Source organism: Balaenoptera acutorostrata, chromosome 1, assembly GCF_949987535.1.
Source record: "Balaenoptera acutorostrata chromosome 1, mBalAcu1.1, whole genome shotgun sequence".
NCBI classification, from domain to species: domain Eukaryota; kingdom Metazoa; phylum Chordata; class Mammalia; order Artiodactyla; family Balaenopteridae; genus Balaenoptera; species Balaenoptera acutorostrata.
The window spans coordinates 10,549,874-10,565,180 of NC_080064.1; the positions used below are offsets into that span (position 1 = coordinate 10,549,874).

Sequence of the window (15,307 nt, forward strand, 5' to 3'; positions counted from 1 at the left end):
GACACTAGGCATACCTAAGTGTGAGTCAGGGTACCCGGGTTCAGACTTCTGTCGTAGATTGATTAGTCCCCTTGGGACCCTGGTCTTCAGTTTCTCTCAGAAAAAATAGCAGGTAGGACAGGTGACTTCAGTAGCCCCTTCATCTCTAGTCTACGGTCCTAATGGGAAGTAATTCAGGTATTAGATGATTCTGATAAAGATTGAGAAAATCACTTTATGTATCAGATAATCTCAATTCCATGAATGAGTAATGATTAGATTCATGATAGACTCATTTTCATCGTAAACTAAGTCTATCACTGTTCACCAAAGGCACTCAGGAGGTAAATTTAATTGTTCCATTTCTTAGTTTTTAGAATTGGTTTATTAATGTTACTCGAATACTTAAAAAATTTTTATAAATAACGTAGACTGTGGAGCCCCATGCTGGTTTAGCCCAGTGGTTCTTAATGTAGAGAGACAACCCCTCCCTCCTTTCGGGTGAGACTTGGGCCATGTCTGGAGACTTTTTTGCTTGTCACAGATAGAAGGAGGGGCATGCTATTGGCACCTAGGGGGTGGGGGTCAGTGATGCTTCTGAACGTCCTCTCATGCTTCAGACAGCCCCACAGCAGAGAGTGATCTCCCCAAATGTCAGTCGTGCTGTGGTCGAGACGCTCGTAGCAGCCTGTGGTGGGTACTCGTTTGTCCTCTGAGTAGAATGCACATGTCCCTACCTCAAGTGGTGTCTCTTCCCAGGGCAGATCAGGCTTTCCTGGTCCTGGTTTTTAAAAAGGATACCAGGGGTGGCAAGGGGGTGGGGGGATCTGAGGATGGTGCAGCTTCTCACTGATGAGGTTTGGAGAGTCCAAAAATAAGACATTTGACATTCAGTATCAGCTAGGTGTTCTAATATTCTTTTATGTAGGGAATAAAACTAAAAATAGCACTTTTACCTTTTAGTTATATGATTTCATTCTTAGTACATATTAATGAATGGTACTGTTAAAGTTGTGCTTTGCTTTATGTAAATCTAGAAATTTTACTTATTTAATAGTCTATTTATACATATAGGCCAGTTTACTTTTTTTGTACAACCTGCTACTAGCTTCATATAGCACTTGATAGGTTTCAGGAAATGTTTTGAATTGCTTTTGCAAGGGATTGTATTACAACAAATTGACATCTGTTTTTCTATTATATTTTACAGTGTGACTTAAAAAAAAAATGTATGTAAGGTTTATGCGTAAGAGGTAGGGTTTACACCTCCAGTTTTACTTATTTCGAAAGTTTATACCTGTACAAAGTAGAAGGTAAGAGGTTAGTTAAAAAAAAGAAAAGGGTCACATTCTTTTGCCCTGTTTGGGGTACATGAGGTGGTACTGATATAAAAATTAGGGGGTTTTGATCCAGGGAAAAAACTGTCTGAATATAACTTTTGAATCAGGTGTCTGTGGCACTAGGAGCCCTTCATGTGACCCTCATCAGACATGAACTGCACTTACTAGAGCAATTATGTTAATAGCCAGGTCATCGGGCTTCCCTGGTGGCGCAGTGGTTGAGAATCTGCCTGCCAATGCAGGGGACACGGGTTCGAGCCCTGGTCTGGGAAGATCCCACATGCTGCGGAGCAACTGGGCCCGTGAGCCACAACTACTGAGCCTGCGCGTCTGGAGCCTGTGCTCTGCAACGAGAGGCCGCGATAGTGAGAGGCCCGCGCACCGCGATGAAGAGTGGGTGGCCCCCGCCTGCCGCAACTAGAGAAAGCCCTCGCACAGAAACGAAGACCCAACACAGCCAAAAATAAATTAAATAAAAAAAAAAAATTTAAAAAATAGCCAGGTCATCATTTATATCTGCATCGTTTGCTACCAGTAGTCTGATATGGGCCGGGCATCACAGACAAGGAAGGGCATATATCATAATGAGGATAAGAAAACTGGTTCAATCCAAATTCCCTTAAAACACAGCTGTATTTTTCAAGAGCCTGTGTCATCATCAGATTTAGGCTAAGTGCTATGAAGTTGACAAAGGGAGAAAGACTTGAAAGAGGAGGTTACTTCTTACAATATGAAAAGGTGTATTCGTGTCCTTGCCCCTTGCAGAGGGGATTGGTTTATAACCCTTCCACCTGGAGACTTGAATGGGCCATCTCCAGGCAGACTCTCCGCTTCTGTTTCCACCAGAGTGTGGGTTCCAGTGAAGTATATGCTTGTGTCCTGGGTTCCACTTAAGCTGCCTTTAGAAGTGAACGGATTGGTGTGTTGTTATCAGGAATTTGAGTGAAGGTTTTATATAATTGCAAAGAACAGCTTTGTTTTTTTTTTTTTACAGGCTGAAGAATTAGGGATTTAAAATGGTATTTTAGAATTTGTTTTTTAAGACTAACAAATTAAATGGCTGATTATTAAGTATTTTATACTTCTTTTTTCTTGTTTGCATCTCAAATATTTATCAAAATCTGGGGATGTTTTTTAGGGTTAGTATTTGCTTTGTATTGTAATTGATGTTTCTGTTTTTAATCCTGATCTTTGCAGTGGTGATATTTTGTGTCTCTGACCTCATTTTCATCTGTTGTCTGTATTTTAGTTAATTATTCTCCTCTCTGGTGATTATCTGTTAAGGAGAATACCGTTTTCCAGAAGCTCTGAGTGGTTTCTAGTTTGTCGTTTTACTAGACCAGAGATAAAGGTGTCAGGAGGCTTGTTCTGAAAGGGAAAGGACAGCTCCGGGAGCTATTTGGGGCCTGGCTGGGGAGAGCGTTGCAGAAAGAGAAGGAAGGTTTGGGGAGATGGAAAGGGACTTATTCTGAATCTGAAACTGAAAACCAAAAGCCACCAGGAGTAAGAAACGTAGAATGGAAAAAATGGAACAAGGTCACAGGTTCTGACTAAATCCCAAAGAGACTGAGCTTCCAAACCTCCAGTATTAGCACTTCCACAGAGAAGAATTGTCCTTCCATGTTGGATATCTCGGTGACTTTAGTTCATTGTTCCAGCTCGTCAGATACGTGTTGCATTTCAGTCTCATCTTCCGAACTGTGTTGTCACTTGGAATGCAGTTAGTGTTTCCTGACTTCCATTCTGCGAGTTGTTAATGAAATGCTGAATTGTGCTGGACCTGGGACCCTCAGAGTGCCATGCGGGCTGACAGTGAATTATCCAGAATTACTCTGCATTTGGTATTTGAGCTGTGGTGCATGGGAGTATGCCTTGCCATTCAGCAACGTCTCTGCTTCTGTTGCTTTACTTTGACAAGTCTGGATAATGTCTTAACTAAAAGGGCCCCAAGTTATAACATGTTACTTTTCTCTAATGTGCTTCTTACAAATATCTAGACTTCTGCCAGTTCCTATTATTTGTGTGGCATTGAAATCAGTGCTCTTATCTAATTTTCCTTTTACATCAGTGTTGTTAACTTTTTTAGAGTATATTACATATTAGTTTGGTTATAGCTAGGAGGGGAACTGTTACTCAAGATTCTCAAAAATATAGGATTTATGGGTTTCTTTTCTTTGACATGACTTAAAAGTATTCATATTCTTTCTTCAGGAATCTGAGTTGATAATTGCCTAGAAATATACAGTTTGCTGTGTTTGAATTAGTAATTGTCTCCAAGAATTCAGGATAATAATGAGTGACTGAACGAACAAAACAAATAAATAAATATTGTGTTTCAGGGAAGAAAAAATCCCAAGAAAATAAAAACAAAGCAAGCAAAACTGAAGACATACAGCTGAAGACAAGTGAGCCAGATTCCACCTCTGCAAATATGAGAGATTCTGTGGAAGGTAAGCCTGGGTATTGGACCTGTATGATTCGGGTATACATTGCCACCAGTTACTCTGACTTTGTATCTCCTTGGAATGCCCTTCTGAGAATCATCCAAGAACCATAAACGGTTAAACAGCAAAAAGGTCGCCTGAATTTAATGTGGGAAGTTGAGCCTTACACGTCTAACCTCCCCTTCAAAAAAATCATTGAAAACCTTCCTTGTGAAGAATGAAGTTATTCCCTGGTTAAAATAAAGTGAAACATCCTGTGTGATTGTATTTACTGGCAGGGACAGAAGGGGGGCTTCTGGGGTGCCAGAACTAGTCCGTCGCTGGTTTGGGATGAGCACACCAGTGTATTTACTGTGTAGACGCCTCACCTTGCTATACTTTTCTTTCTGTTTTTTTTTACTTCAATTAAAAACTCACTAAAACATATCAAGCACCTTTGATTTTATATATCAGAATGAAAAGTTTCTGTCTTTGTTCTTAGAATTTAAATTCCTACTTTATCTCTTCATGTTTCTCCCCACAAAATTTTCTTCCTTAGAGCCCCTTCTGAGAATTAATATTCTAGGCCCTCCACGATGTAAGAATTCCCAGAGACGGGGATTGAATGTTACTTGGGAAGGCAGATTGCCCTGTGCCGGTGCCGTTGAGACACCATGTCGAGACTCTTGCCAGTAGAAGTGAAGGGGGCGGTGTGTGTCTTAATTTGTTATGTGGCAAATTCATGCAACAGACCGGGCTTGCTCAAGAGTTCATAGTGACCCAAACAGGCAGATTTCAAAATACAGGCTGTGACTCTTTCAAAAAACATTTGCAGAAAAAAAAAAACCAACAAAATATTGTGGATGCCTTTTATAATCATTTTATTAGCACTGTTTGTGGGGATGACATTCGTAAAGGATTGTAATTTTCTGTGGCATCTTACGAAGCAAGAAATAGACAAATTTATTTCCCAGAGCCCTACCTATAAAAAAAAAAGTTCTGCCTGCTGATAGCAGGTTTGCTAAGACGTTTGTTTGGACAATAGCAAAAATACTAAAGAACCTTACTACCTATTAGTGGCAGAATTAAAAAACAATCCAACAGTCCCGTCTCCCATTCAATAATTCAGAACAGTAATTTTTTCCTGATATAACATCAGGTCCTGTGAAAAAAAGATACTTAATGTTTTGCTTGCTTGTGGTACAGCTGGTCAGTATTTGATTGGTTCTCTACGTTGTGGCTGTCAGCTTCTGCTGCATGTTCCGTTTGGTCCTCAGAAGGTAGTCTCTATACTGAGCAGGCAGTTCAGACTCTTCCTTGTGTTTCCCAAACCATCCTTTATGTTTAAAACTCACCAGACCTCGAGTGTGGACACACTTTGGTTCATAGAGCCGTGCACATTTTGGTTCATATTACTTTGGGCAGTTTTAAATCTGGGATTGTTTACCAATCATAGAAAAAATATTTCCATTAAAAGAAGCCATGGATTTTGGCTAAAAATGAACTGTATAAAGACATTTTTGAGCCCTAGAGATGTTATTTTCATTTCTTTTGTCTCATTTTGATTTTTTTTAGCAATGTGCTGGGTCTTTGTTGAAAATGTATTTGGAAAGGGAGTTAGCTCCTAATTTGAAATACATTACTACCATCAAATGACTGGTTTCCCAGTTTGTGGAAAACTCATGCAATTTAAGAAATATGTCTGGAGGAAAGAAGGCTGGTGTCCATTTAGAGGCAGAAACCTTATTGCTAGTGGATGTAGTGGTAGATGGGGAAAAAGGAAGACCGATATTCCTAGGAAACAGCAGGAGGACTAGGACGGAATCATTGAGCTTATAGTAATACCTTGCATGTGCAGGGTTTGAAAAGGTGGACTTTTAAAACCCTTCCTTGTCCCCTGTATCCAGGCAGTCACCAAGTTTGTTTACAGGACTCTGGTAGCGTATCTCCATGATCTGACCGCTTTTTTTTCTGCCTCTTCTGCTTCTTTCCGTTTCCATCTCTCAGTGTAGGTAGCCAACCTCTCCCTTCTAATGCCACTGCATCAGTATTGGTTTTCTGCCTCTTCCCAACCCCTTAATACACACTGCAGCCAAATCTCCCAACTGGCACTCTCCTGCTGTAAAATATCTTAATGGCTCCCCATTGCCTCCAGCTAAGTCCACACTGATTTACAGTGAGCTGCATGTTTTGATTGCTCCTGCTTGATTTTCCTCTTCTTGTCCTTCAGGTTCTTCCTGCTTAGTACTTTCTCTAAGAAGCCTCCCCTGAACAATTAACCAAGCCACTGGATGTTCCTCCCGTGGGCTTCTGTCCTGTGCCTTGTTAACCGTGTACTTCCATAAGCTTGACCATTAATTCATTGTAGTAGTGTTGCCTGCTTGCCTCGCTCCTGTTAAAGTGGAGCTCTATAAGGATAAGGATCTTGGTGGCCTTATTCACCTAGTACTGATGTACAGTAAATACTTGTCCAGTGAATAGGGGGAGAGCCAGTTAATAGAACCAGGAGAAGTCAGAGTAGCTCTGCTTCTTCTACAGACCCATTCTTAACTCTTCAGGTATCTGCAGTAAAAGGGGTGTAATTCAACAGAGAGTTAGGTGGTCCTGTAGAGAAAGCAGCATCGTGGGCCATCCCCATCAGCATTAAATGCTCTATAACAGCGCCTGTCTCAGAGGCCCTTGCTGTCCCTGTGTTTCCTTCTAGCCGCTACCCCCATTTTTCTGCTTTCCTTTACAGCTGAACTTGAGAGAGTTGCTTATAGTCTCCCTGTCTCTCCTTCCTTGTGTTCTCTTCTGAACTCCTTTAGGCCTTTGCCCCCACTACTCCACCAAAACTGTTGTTGTCACCATTACCACACCTCCACCGTAGCAAATGGAATGTTCAATTCTCATTCCCATCTTACCCAGCCCATTAGCAGTTCTGGACACAGCTGATCACTCCCTCCTTAGTTTAAGGGCTGCCACTCTCTTGGCTCTCCAGATACCTCCCTGGCCATTCCTCTGAACCCTGGGTACTGGAGTCATCTGGGGGATACAGCCATCCCCCCTCTTCTGTCTGCATTCGCTCTCCAAGTGACCTCGTCCAGACCCATGCTCCAAGTGCCATTTCTAGTCTGAGGACTTAGCCATTTCTAGGCTTAGCCTCTTTTCGACCGTGAGTCATATATAACTACTTAATATCTTTACTTGGATATTTATGAGGTACCTGAAACTTCAGCACATCCAGAGTAAACTCTAGTTTCCCCCCAACACACACAAACGCACACAGACCAGACTTGCTTTTCTCTCCGTCTAATACAGTTTAGTGAGCAGGGTAATGGCAATTGCTGTGGAATCCTCCTTGACCCTTCCTCCTCCACCACCACCCACCGTAGTCAGTCAACAAGCACATCTTGTCAGCTTCATCTCCAAAAGAATCCAGAGTCTGACCACTCCCTACGACCTCCCCAAGCCACTCTCGTCTCTTCTCCTGGAAGATACAGTAGGGTTGCCTCCACCCTTGTCCACCTACAGTTTACTGTCTTCCTCGTAGCACCTGGAGTGATTCTCTTGTATTTCATTCGATCATATATTTCTCTGTTAGAACTTTCCGGTAGCTCCCTGTTTTACTCAGAGTAAAGGCCAACAGCCTACAAGTCTCTGCATGAGCTGATCTCATCTCCTGCTCTCCTTTCTCCCCCCGTATGGACCGCCCCTCCTCGCCCTACGGCCTCTACGACTTCTGGCCGTTCCTTGACCACATCTAACATGCTCTTGACTCAGAGCTTATGCATTTACTGTTTCCTCTGTCCAGAGGGCTTCCGTCCCCCAGATGTTTGCATGACTCATTTTCTTTAGGTCTCTGCTCGCCTGTCACCTTGCTGGCTAGTCCACCTGTGCACCAGTCACCTCACGTTGGGCTGGGCTGGATTCCTCCTGGGCGTAGAGACTCAGAAGTGACTTCAGATTTCTTTTTCCTTCTCTGAGGTACTCCTGAGTCCTCCCTAATTTAATCAGCCTTGGAAGAAGTGAGCTCCGAAGTTCCTTTTACATGAAAAATTATGATCGCATGATTTTGGAAAATGTTCTAGCTCTCAGTATATAGTTTTAGTCAGGAAGGAGGGAGAGAATCGTTGCATTCAAGACAGACCAGTAAGAATCTAACCTGGTAATATGTTTAGCAATTTTCTTGTTTCCGTTTGGAATCATGAAAAATTGGAATTCATGACCATCGTATCTTGAATTTCAGTATCAACTACTCCAACACAGTTTTAAGCACTACAGTTGCTGTAAACAAAAATGTGTTTATATGTATGCGACGAAGCACAGAAGAACCTAAGCTCCTTTAGGCATTTATTGTTCACATTGTATCCTCACTGCCCACTGAGCTGCCTGGTGCAGAGCAGGTGCTCTGTAAACATGTGTTGACTGAGCGAAGTGGAATTTCATGCAGTACAACTTTATAACCGAGAAAGTAGAGCTGTGTTTTGTTACTACCTCCCTTACACATTTAGGGGATAAGAGAAATAACGTGAATAATGGAAACTGATGACAAGTGGCTGGTGTGTGCCCTCACTTCCGTGCTTCTGCCTCCCTGTGCTTTCCAGGCCCCAGAGACGCAGACGAGAAGCCTTCCGCGTCCGCCGCCGAGCAGACGGCCGCCCTTCAGGAGGTGGTGAGTCAGGATGTGCCTCCCGAGCTCGCCCTCCCGCCCCCTGCCCAGGACCCCCAGGCGGGACCAGCCGCGGAGCTGGAAGCAGCACGTCGTGAGGCGAACGACATGGAGGAGGAAGAGGAGGAGGAGGAGGAGGGGGAGGAGGAGGAGGAGGAGGAGGAGGAGCTGGACGAAGAGGAGGAGGAAGCAGCTGACGTGCCAGATGAAAGCTCCGCGAAAGAGCCGGAGATACGATGCGACGAGAAGCCAGAGGATTTATTAGAAGAACCAAAAACTGTTCCGAAGGACACTCTTGAAGACTCTCCAGAGGTAGCACCTGCTATCAGAATTCCCAAAGCTAAAGAAGAGGCCAATGGTGACGTGTTTGAAACGTTTCTGTTTCCGTGTCAGCATTGCGAGAGGAAGTTCACGACCAAACAGGGGCTGGAACGGCACATGCACATCCACATATCCACGGTAAACCACGCCTTCAAGTGCAAGTACTGCGGGAAGGCGTTCGGCACGCAGATCAACAGGCGGCGGCACGAGCGGCGGCACGAGGCGGGGCTGAAGCGGAAGCCCAGCCTGACGCTCCGGCCGCCGGAGGCCCCAGCCGATGGCCAGGCGCCCGGGGACGCCGCTCCTGCGAAGGATGACGCGCAGCCCCCCGCTCTTGGGCAAGACTCCCTGACCTTGAATTCAGAGAAGGCTTCCCAAGACACAGTGAATTCTTCTGTTGCAGAAGAGAACGGAGAAGTGAAAGAGCTTCATCCGTGCCAATACTGTAAAAAGGTTTTTGGAACTCACACTAACATGAGGCGGCATCAGCGCAGGGTTCACGAGCGTCACCTGATTCCCAAAGGTGTGCGGCGGAAAGGGGGCCTCCTCGAAGAGCAGCAGCCCCCAGCAGAGCAGGCCGCGCCTGCCCAGAGTGTCTACGTACCCAGCACAGAGCCAGAGGAGGAGGGGGAGGCAGACGACGTGTACATCATGGACATTTCTAGCAATATCTCTGAAAATTTAAATTACTATATTGATGGGAAAATTCAGACCAGCTGCAGCACCAGTAACTGTGACGTTATTGAGATGGAATCCAGTTCGGCAGACTTGTATGGTATCAACTGTCTGCTCGCTCCGGTTACAGTGGAAATAACTCAAAATATAAAGACCACACAGGTCCCTGTAACAGATGATCTTCCTAAAGAGCCTTCCAGCAGCACACACAGCGAGCCCAAGAAACGGAGGACTGCCAGTCCTCCTGTGTTGCCCAGAATTAAAGCTGAGACTGAGTCTGAGCCCGTAGCGCCTTCGTGTTCCTTGAGTCTGCCTCTCAGCATATCAACCACGGAGGCCGTATCGTTCCACAAAGAGAAAAATGTGTATTTGTCATCAAAGCTCAAACAACTTCTTCAAACCCAGGATAAACTGACTCCTCCTGCAGGGATTTCAGCCACTGAAATACCTAAATTAGGTCCCGTCTGTGTGTCCACTCCTGCGTCGATGCTGCCTGTGACCTCGAGCAGGTTTAAGAGGCGGACCAGCTCTCCCCCCAGCTCTCCACAACACAGTCCTGCCCTTCGAGACTTCGGAAAGCCAGGCGATGGGAAAGCCATGTGGACTGAGGCAGTTCTAAGTTCCAAAAAGCCCAAATTAGAAAGTCATAGCAACTCACCAGCATGGAGTTTGTCTGGGAGAGATGAGAGAGAAACTGGGAGCCCTCCAGGCTTTGATGAATATAAAGTATCTAAAGAGTGGGCAGCTAGTTCTACTTTTAGCAATGTATGCAACCAACAGCCACTGGATTTATCCAGTGGGGTAAAACAGAAGGCTGAGGGTACGGGCAAGGCTCCAGTCCAGTGGGAATCTGTGTTAGATCTCAGTGTGCATAAAAAGCCTAGTAGTGACTCTGAAGGCAAGGAATTCAAAGAAAATCATTTGGTGCAGCCAGCCTGCAGTGCTGTAAAGAAAAAGAAACCAACCACCTGCATGCTACAGAAGGTCCTTCTCAATGAATACAATGGCGTCGACTTACCTGTAGAAAATGCTCCAGATGTGACCAGGAGCCCCAGTCCTTGTAAACCCCTAGGTCCTCAGCCGGACCCTGACCTTGGTCCCGACTCTAGCTTATCTGCCCCTCCTGGCGAGTCTTCTCCTTCGTCACCTGCCCTGCAGACATCTTCCCTTTCTTCCGGGCAGCTGCCGCCTCTCTTGACCCCAACCAATCCCTCTTCCCCCCAACCCTGTCCTCCTGTGTTAACTGTTGCCACCCCACCCCCTCCACTGCTTCCTACTGTACCTCTTCCAGCCCCCGCTTCCGGGGCATCCCCTCATCCGTGTCCCTCTCCACTCTCGAATGCCACCGCACAGTCCCCACTTCCAGTTCTTTCCCCAACGGTGTCTCCCTCGCCATCTCCCATTCCTTCCGTGGAGCCCCTTATGTCTGCTGCTTCACCGGGGCCTCCGACACTCTCTTCATCATCCTCCTCATCTTCTTCGCCTTCATTCTCTTCTTCATCCTCCTCCTCTTCTCCTTCGCCACCTCCTCTCTCAGCAGTATCGTCTGTGGTTTCCTCGGGGGATAATCTGGAAGCCTGTCTCCCCATGATATCTTTTAAACAGGAGGAATTAGAGAATGAAGGTCTGAAAGCGAGGGAAGAATCCCAGTCTGCCACTGCGCGGGATATCGTTCAGGAGACATTCAACAAAAATTTTGTCTGCAACGTCTGTGAATCACCTTTTCTTTCCATTAAAGATCTAACCAAACATTTATCCATTCATGCCGAGGAATGGCCCTTCAAATGTGAATTTTGTGTGCAGCTCTTTAAGGCTAAAACTGATTTGTCAGAACATCGCTTTTTGCTTCATGGAGTTGGGAATATCTTTGTGTGTTCGGTTTGTAAAAAAGAATTTGCGTTTTTGTGCAATCTGCAGCAGCACCAGCGAGATCTCCACCCCGATAAAGTGTGCACACACCATGAGTTTGAAAGTGGCACCCTGAGACCCCAGAACTTTACGGATCCCAGCAAGGCCCACGTAGAGCATATGCAGAGTTTGCCAGAAGATCCTTTAGAAACGTCTAAAGAAGAAGAGGAGCTGAACGATTCCTCAGAAGAGCTTTACACGACCATAAAAATAATGGCTTCTGGAATAAAGACGAAAGATCCAGATGTTCGATTGGGTCTCAATCAACATTACCCAAGCTTTAAACCTCCTCCATTTCAGTACCATCACCGCAACCCCCTGGGCATTGGTGTGACGGCCACGAATTTCACTACACACAATATCCCACAGACGTTTACTACCGCCATTCGCTGCACCAAGTGTGGGAAAGGTGTGGACAACATGCCTGAGCTGCACAGACACATCCTGGCGTGTGCTTCCGCTAGTGACAAGAAGAGGTATACCCCGAAGAAAAATCCAGTCCCACTGAAACAGACTGTGCAGCCCAGAAACGGTGTGGTGGTTTTGGACAACTCTGGGAAGAATGCCTTCAGACGCATGGGACAGCCCAAAAGACTGAACTTCAGCGTTGAGCTCAGCAAAATGTCCTCCAATAAGCTCAAGTTAAATGCGTTGAAGAAAAAAAACCAGCTTGTCCAGAAAGCCATCCTTCAAAAAAACAAATCTGCAAAGCAGAAAGCCGACCTAAAAAACGCTCCTGAGTCGTCCTCGCACATCTGCCCGTACTGCAACAGGGAGTTCACGTACATCGGGAGCCTGAACAAGCACGCCGCTTTCAGCTGCCCCAAGAAACCTCTTTCTCCTTCCAAAAAAAAAGTTTCCCATTCATCCAAGAAAGGAGGACACCCGTCACCTGCAGGTAGTGACAAAACCAACAGCAGCGGCCACCGCAGACGGACAGCGGATGCAGAGATCAAAATGCAGAGCATGCAGGCGCCTTTGGGCAAGACCAGAGCTCGCAGCTCGGGCCCTGCACAGGTCCCACCGCCCTCCTCGTCCTTCAGGTCCAAGCAGAATGTTAAATTTGCAGCTTCGGTTAAGTCCAAAAAACCAAGCTCCTCCTTAAGGAACTCAAGCCCGATACGAATGGCCAAAATGACTCACAGCGAGAGCAAGAAACCCAAAGCTGCAGCCAAGAATCATGCAGCTCAGCTCTCGGGCAAGACGTGTCGGAGCCTGCACGTGAGGGCACAGAAAAGCAGAGCCGTCCTACAGAGCAAATCGGCCTCGGCCAGTAGGAAACGGACGGACAGGTTCAATGTAAAATCTAGAGAACGAAGTGGGGGGCCAATCACCCGAAGCCTGCAGCTGGCAGCTGCTGCCGACCCAAGTGAGAACAGGAGGGAGGACGGCAGTGGCAAGCAGGAGCTGAAGGACTTCAGGTAAGCGAGGCTCCAGGGCCGGAGGAATTCAGAGCTCAAGAGCGAGGGGGGAAAGACGGTTGGAAGAAAACACTGTCTTTGCCCAATGGCTTCTTTTCCTTTTTCCTGCACGATTTTGACATAAGCATTTAAAGGAAATCGCTGTTGCTTAAGGTGTAGGCCGGAGTGAAGGAGGGTCAGTGCTTTGGCTGTTGTAGAGATGGATACATACAGCTTTTATTTCAGGCGTAGGACTCACAAAGTGGTACAGTTTCTTTAATAGGGCCAGTTATGAATTGGATTCGAAGCCATGAAAAGCTCCCCAAAGCACCCTACTATGAAAAGGTGAAATTCTCTCAAACTTCCTTTATATCTTGGGTGGTATCCCAGTGTCACTTGTATTATTTCCTGATCATAGCTTACTTCTTACGTTAAGATGGATCACGGAGTTCATTAAAACCACGTTACAACCTGGTTTAATATTTCTGTGACTTAAGTGCAGTTCTAGCAACTGAGACTGCTTTTTACTATTCATGCTTTCTTTTATTGTGTTTTAATTTTAAAAACTTGCCTCTTGGTTAAAATAAATCAAAACACAGCACCCTATTCCTTTTAAAATGCCGTATGTCCTCCCACTCGCTCCTGTTCTCAGGCATAGGGTGATAAACAGCCAGATTCCCACGGGCGGGAGGAGGAGAGAGTGCCTGCTGAGGCCAGGCCATGGTTCTTTCCGGTGCGGGTGGGGACAGAGGGCAGGTCACCCCACTTGTCAGTGCCTTTGTTTCCCCAGCGTGATGCCAGAGCCCATCTTAGGTCTGAGGTGATTTCACTGTTCATCCTGTGTTCTTCTGATATTAAGAACTGTTCTTGGAGACAGGTAAAAACATAGGGCAGGAGTTAAGTTTGTTCCATTGACTTCTCAGACTTTCTAAGTTAGTTCAAACATGAGTGGAGTGCACTCTTGGTATTCCTGTGGTTTCCTGAATAATGCCTACAGGTTCATCTCAGGTGAAGTTATTCATCATCAGCTAGAATTTCTGCAAAGTATTGTAAAATCCGGTCCTTTCAGAGCGAGCTGCAGGACTCTAGGCTCTTGGCTGTAACTTCCAGTGTCTGAAAATTCTTTGGTGTTTTAAGTGAACAGAATCAGAGTTAACTGGGAGGTGACTGCCGTTTGGAAAGGTCACCAGGGCTCAGAGATGCTGGTATCACTGCACATTCGACGAGGCAGAGTTCTTGGTGCTGGTGCGCCGTAAGTCATGGCTGAAGATGGAGAGAAGAATCATTAGCCAAGGGTTGATTGGAATGATTGACTGTAGGAATAAAGGATCAGATGTTTTTTAAAGCTACTTCATAAAAATACTAAATAACCAGTTACGGTAGATCTTACTGACATAACGTGTATGCAGCGTCTTGGAGCTTAGTTAGTCCTGGTGAAAGTAAACACCTGTTTATCAGCTGTCCAGACTTCCTGCCTGTAGCAGCTTCACTGTGTACCTCCTTGTACTCAGTCTGTGTTCAGGAAGTTCCACAACAACAGGACATTCTTGAACTGTCCTTTTCAAGGTTAAAGAACCCAGAACATGCCGTCATTTTCACAGACTGTACTAAAAAACATTTCCCAGGTGGTTGATGCTTTAGAATGTATATGTGTATTCTCCTTTGTTTCCAATAGTATCTGAAAGAATCAGTTATTTTGTACTGGATCCCATTTATACAGTTCAAGGGTAAAGTTGATAAGAAAAAAGTAATGTACTATAAAGGGAAACTCTCTGAGTGAAGTTCATCCAGTGCTTTTGAAGAACCCTTAAGACTGCAAAGGACTGAAGTGCCTAATAAAATTGTGTGTCTGTTCTTTGCCCCAGTTAGTTTTAATTGTTTTGCTTTGTTTGAAAGTTAACATTGCTGGAGTGAAATTTGGCCTAAAAGGAAACAAGGAACAATCAGTTAAGAAGACACGGGTATTATTCTGACTGTAGATGGTAGCAGCAGGCTTCCATGACCATAAACTTGGGAAGTATTTTTGGGAATTACAAAATGAGCGTTCAGGGGGCATCATATTTTGATCATCTGGGCAGAAGAGTGGGCGATTCTTCAGAGAGTTGTGGTCGTCTTAGTACCTTGTAGTGAATTTGGTGTAAAGCCGGGATCCTAGGCGCAGGCCTGGGGATGTGATGGTCCGTCGGTGTCAGCCCAGGGCTCTTAGTGGAGGCTTCGTCCTTTTCCATGTTTGTTGTACTACACTGGCAAGGAGTTGTTTTAACTAGTCTTCTTCCCTTTTCAGTATATTTCTATTTGTAAATTTTATTCAGGGGTGATTTTATAGCACAGGTTTGGAAATATCCACTTTCACTCTGGTTTTCAGTGATTTCGCTGTCCTTGCTCCACTGCATGTTCGAGAACTTACCCCGGACCTGGCAGCACACCCTTTTCCTGTGTGTTTCATCATAACTGTGATTAAGGGCTAGTCCTCAGCACTCAGACGCTTTACATTCAAATGCCCGTTTAGGATTCCACAGATTTTCAAGTATACACTTGCAGTCAGCCGTGAGAACGACGTCAGTTTTCCATTCTACGCTGAGAGCTCAGCAGAATTTGCCATTTGGTCAT

The 15,307-nt window shown here is 45.3% G+C and overlaps 1 protein-coding gene across 6 annotated transcripts in view; it reads left to right on the forward strand.

Annotated features, from left to right (window-relative positions):
- The window catches only part of PRDM2 (PR/SET domain 2), a 117,888-nt gene that overhangs the window by 70,966 nt on the left and 31,615 nt on the right, over positions 1–15,307 (forward strand). For all 6 annotated transcript variants that reach the window (XM_057544706.1, XM_057544697.1, XM_057544700.1 and 3 more), the window contains 2 exons: positions 3,659–3,769; positions 8,329–12,718. In XM_057544706.1, the coding sequence (XP_057400689.1) occupies positions 3,659–3,769; positions 8,329–12,718 (4,501 nt within the window). The remainder of the gene's footprint in view (positions 1–3,658; positions 3,770–8,328; positions 12,719–15,307) is intronic.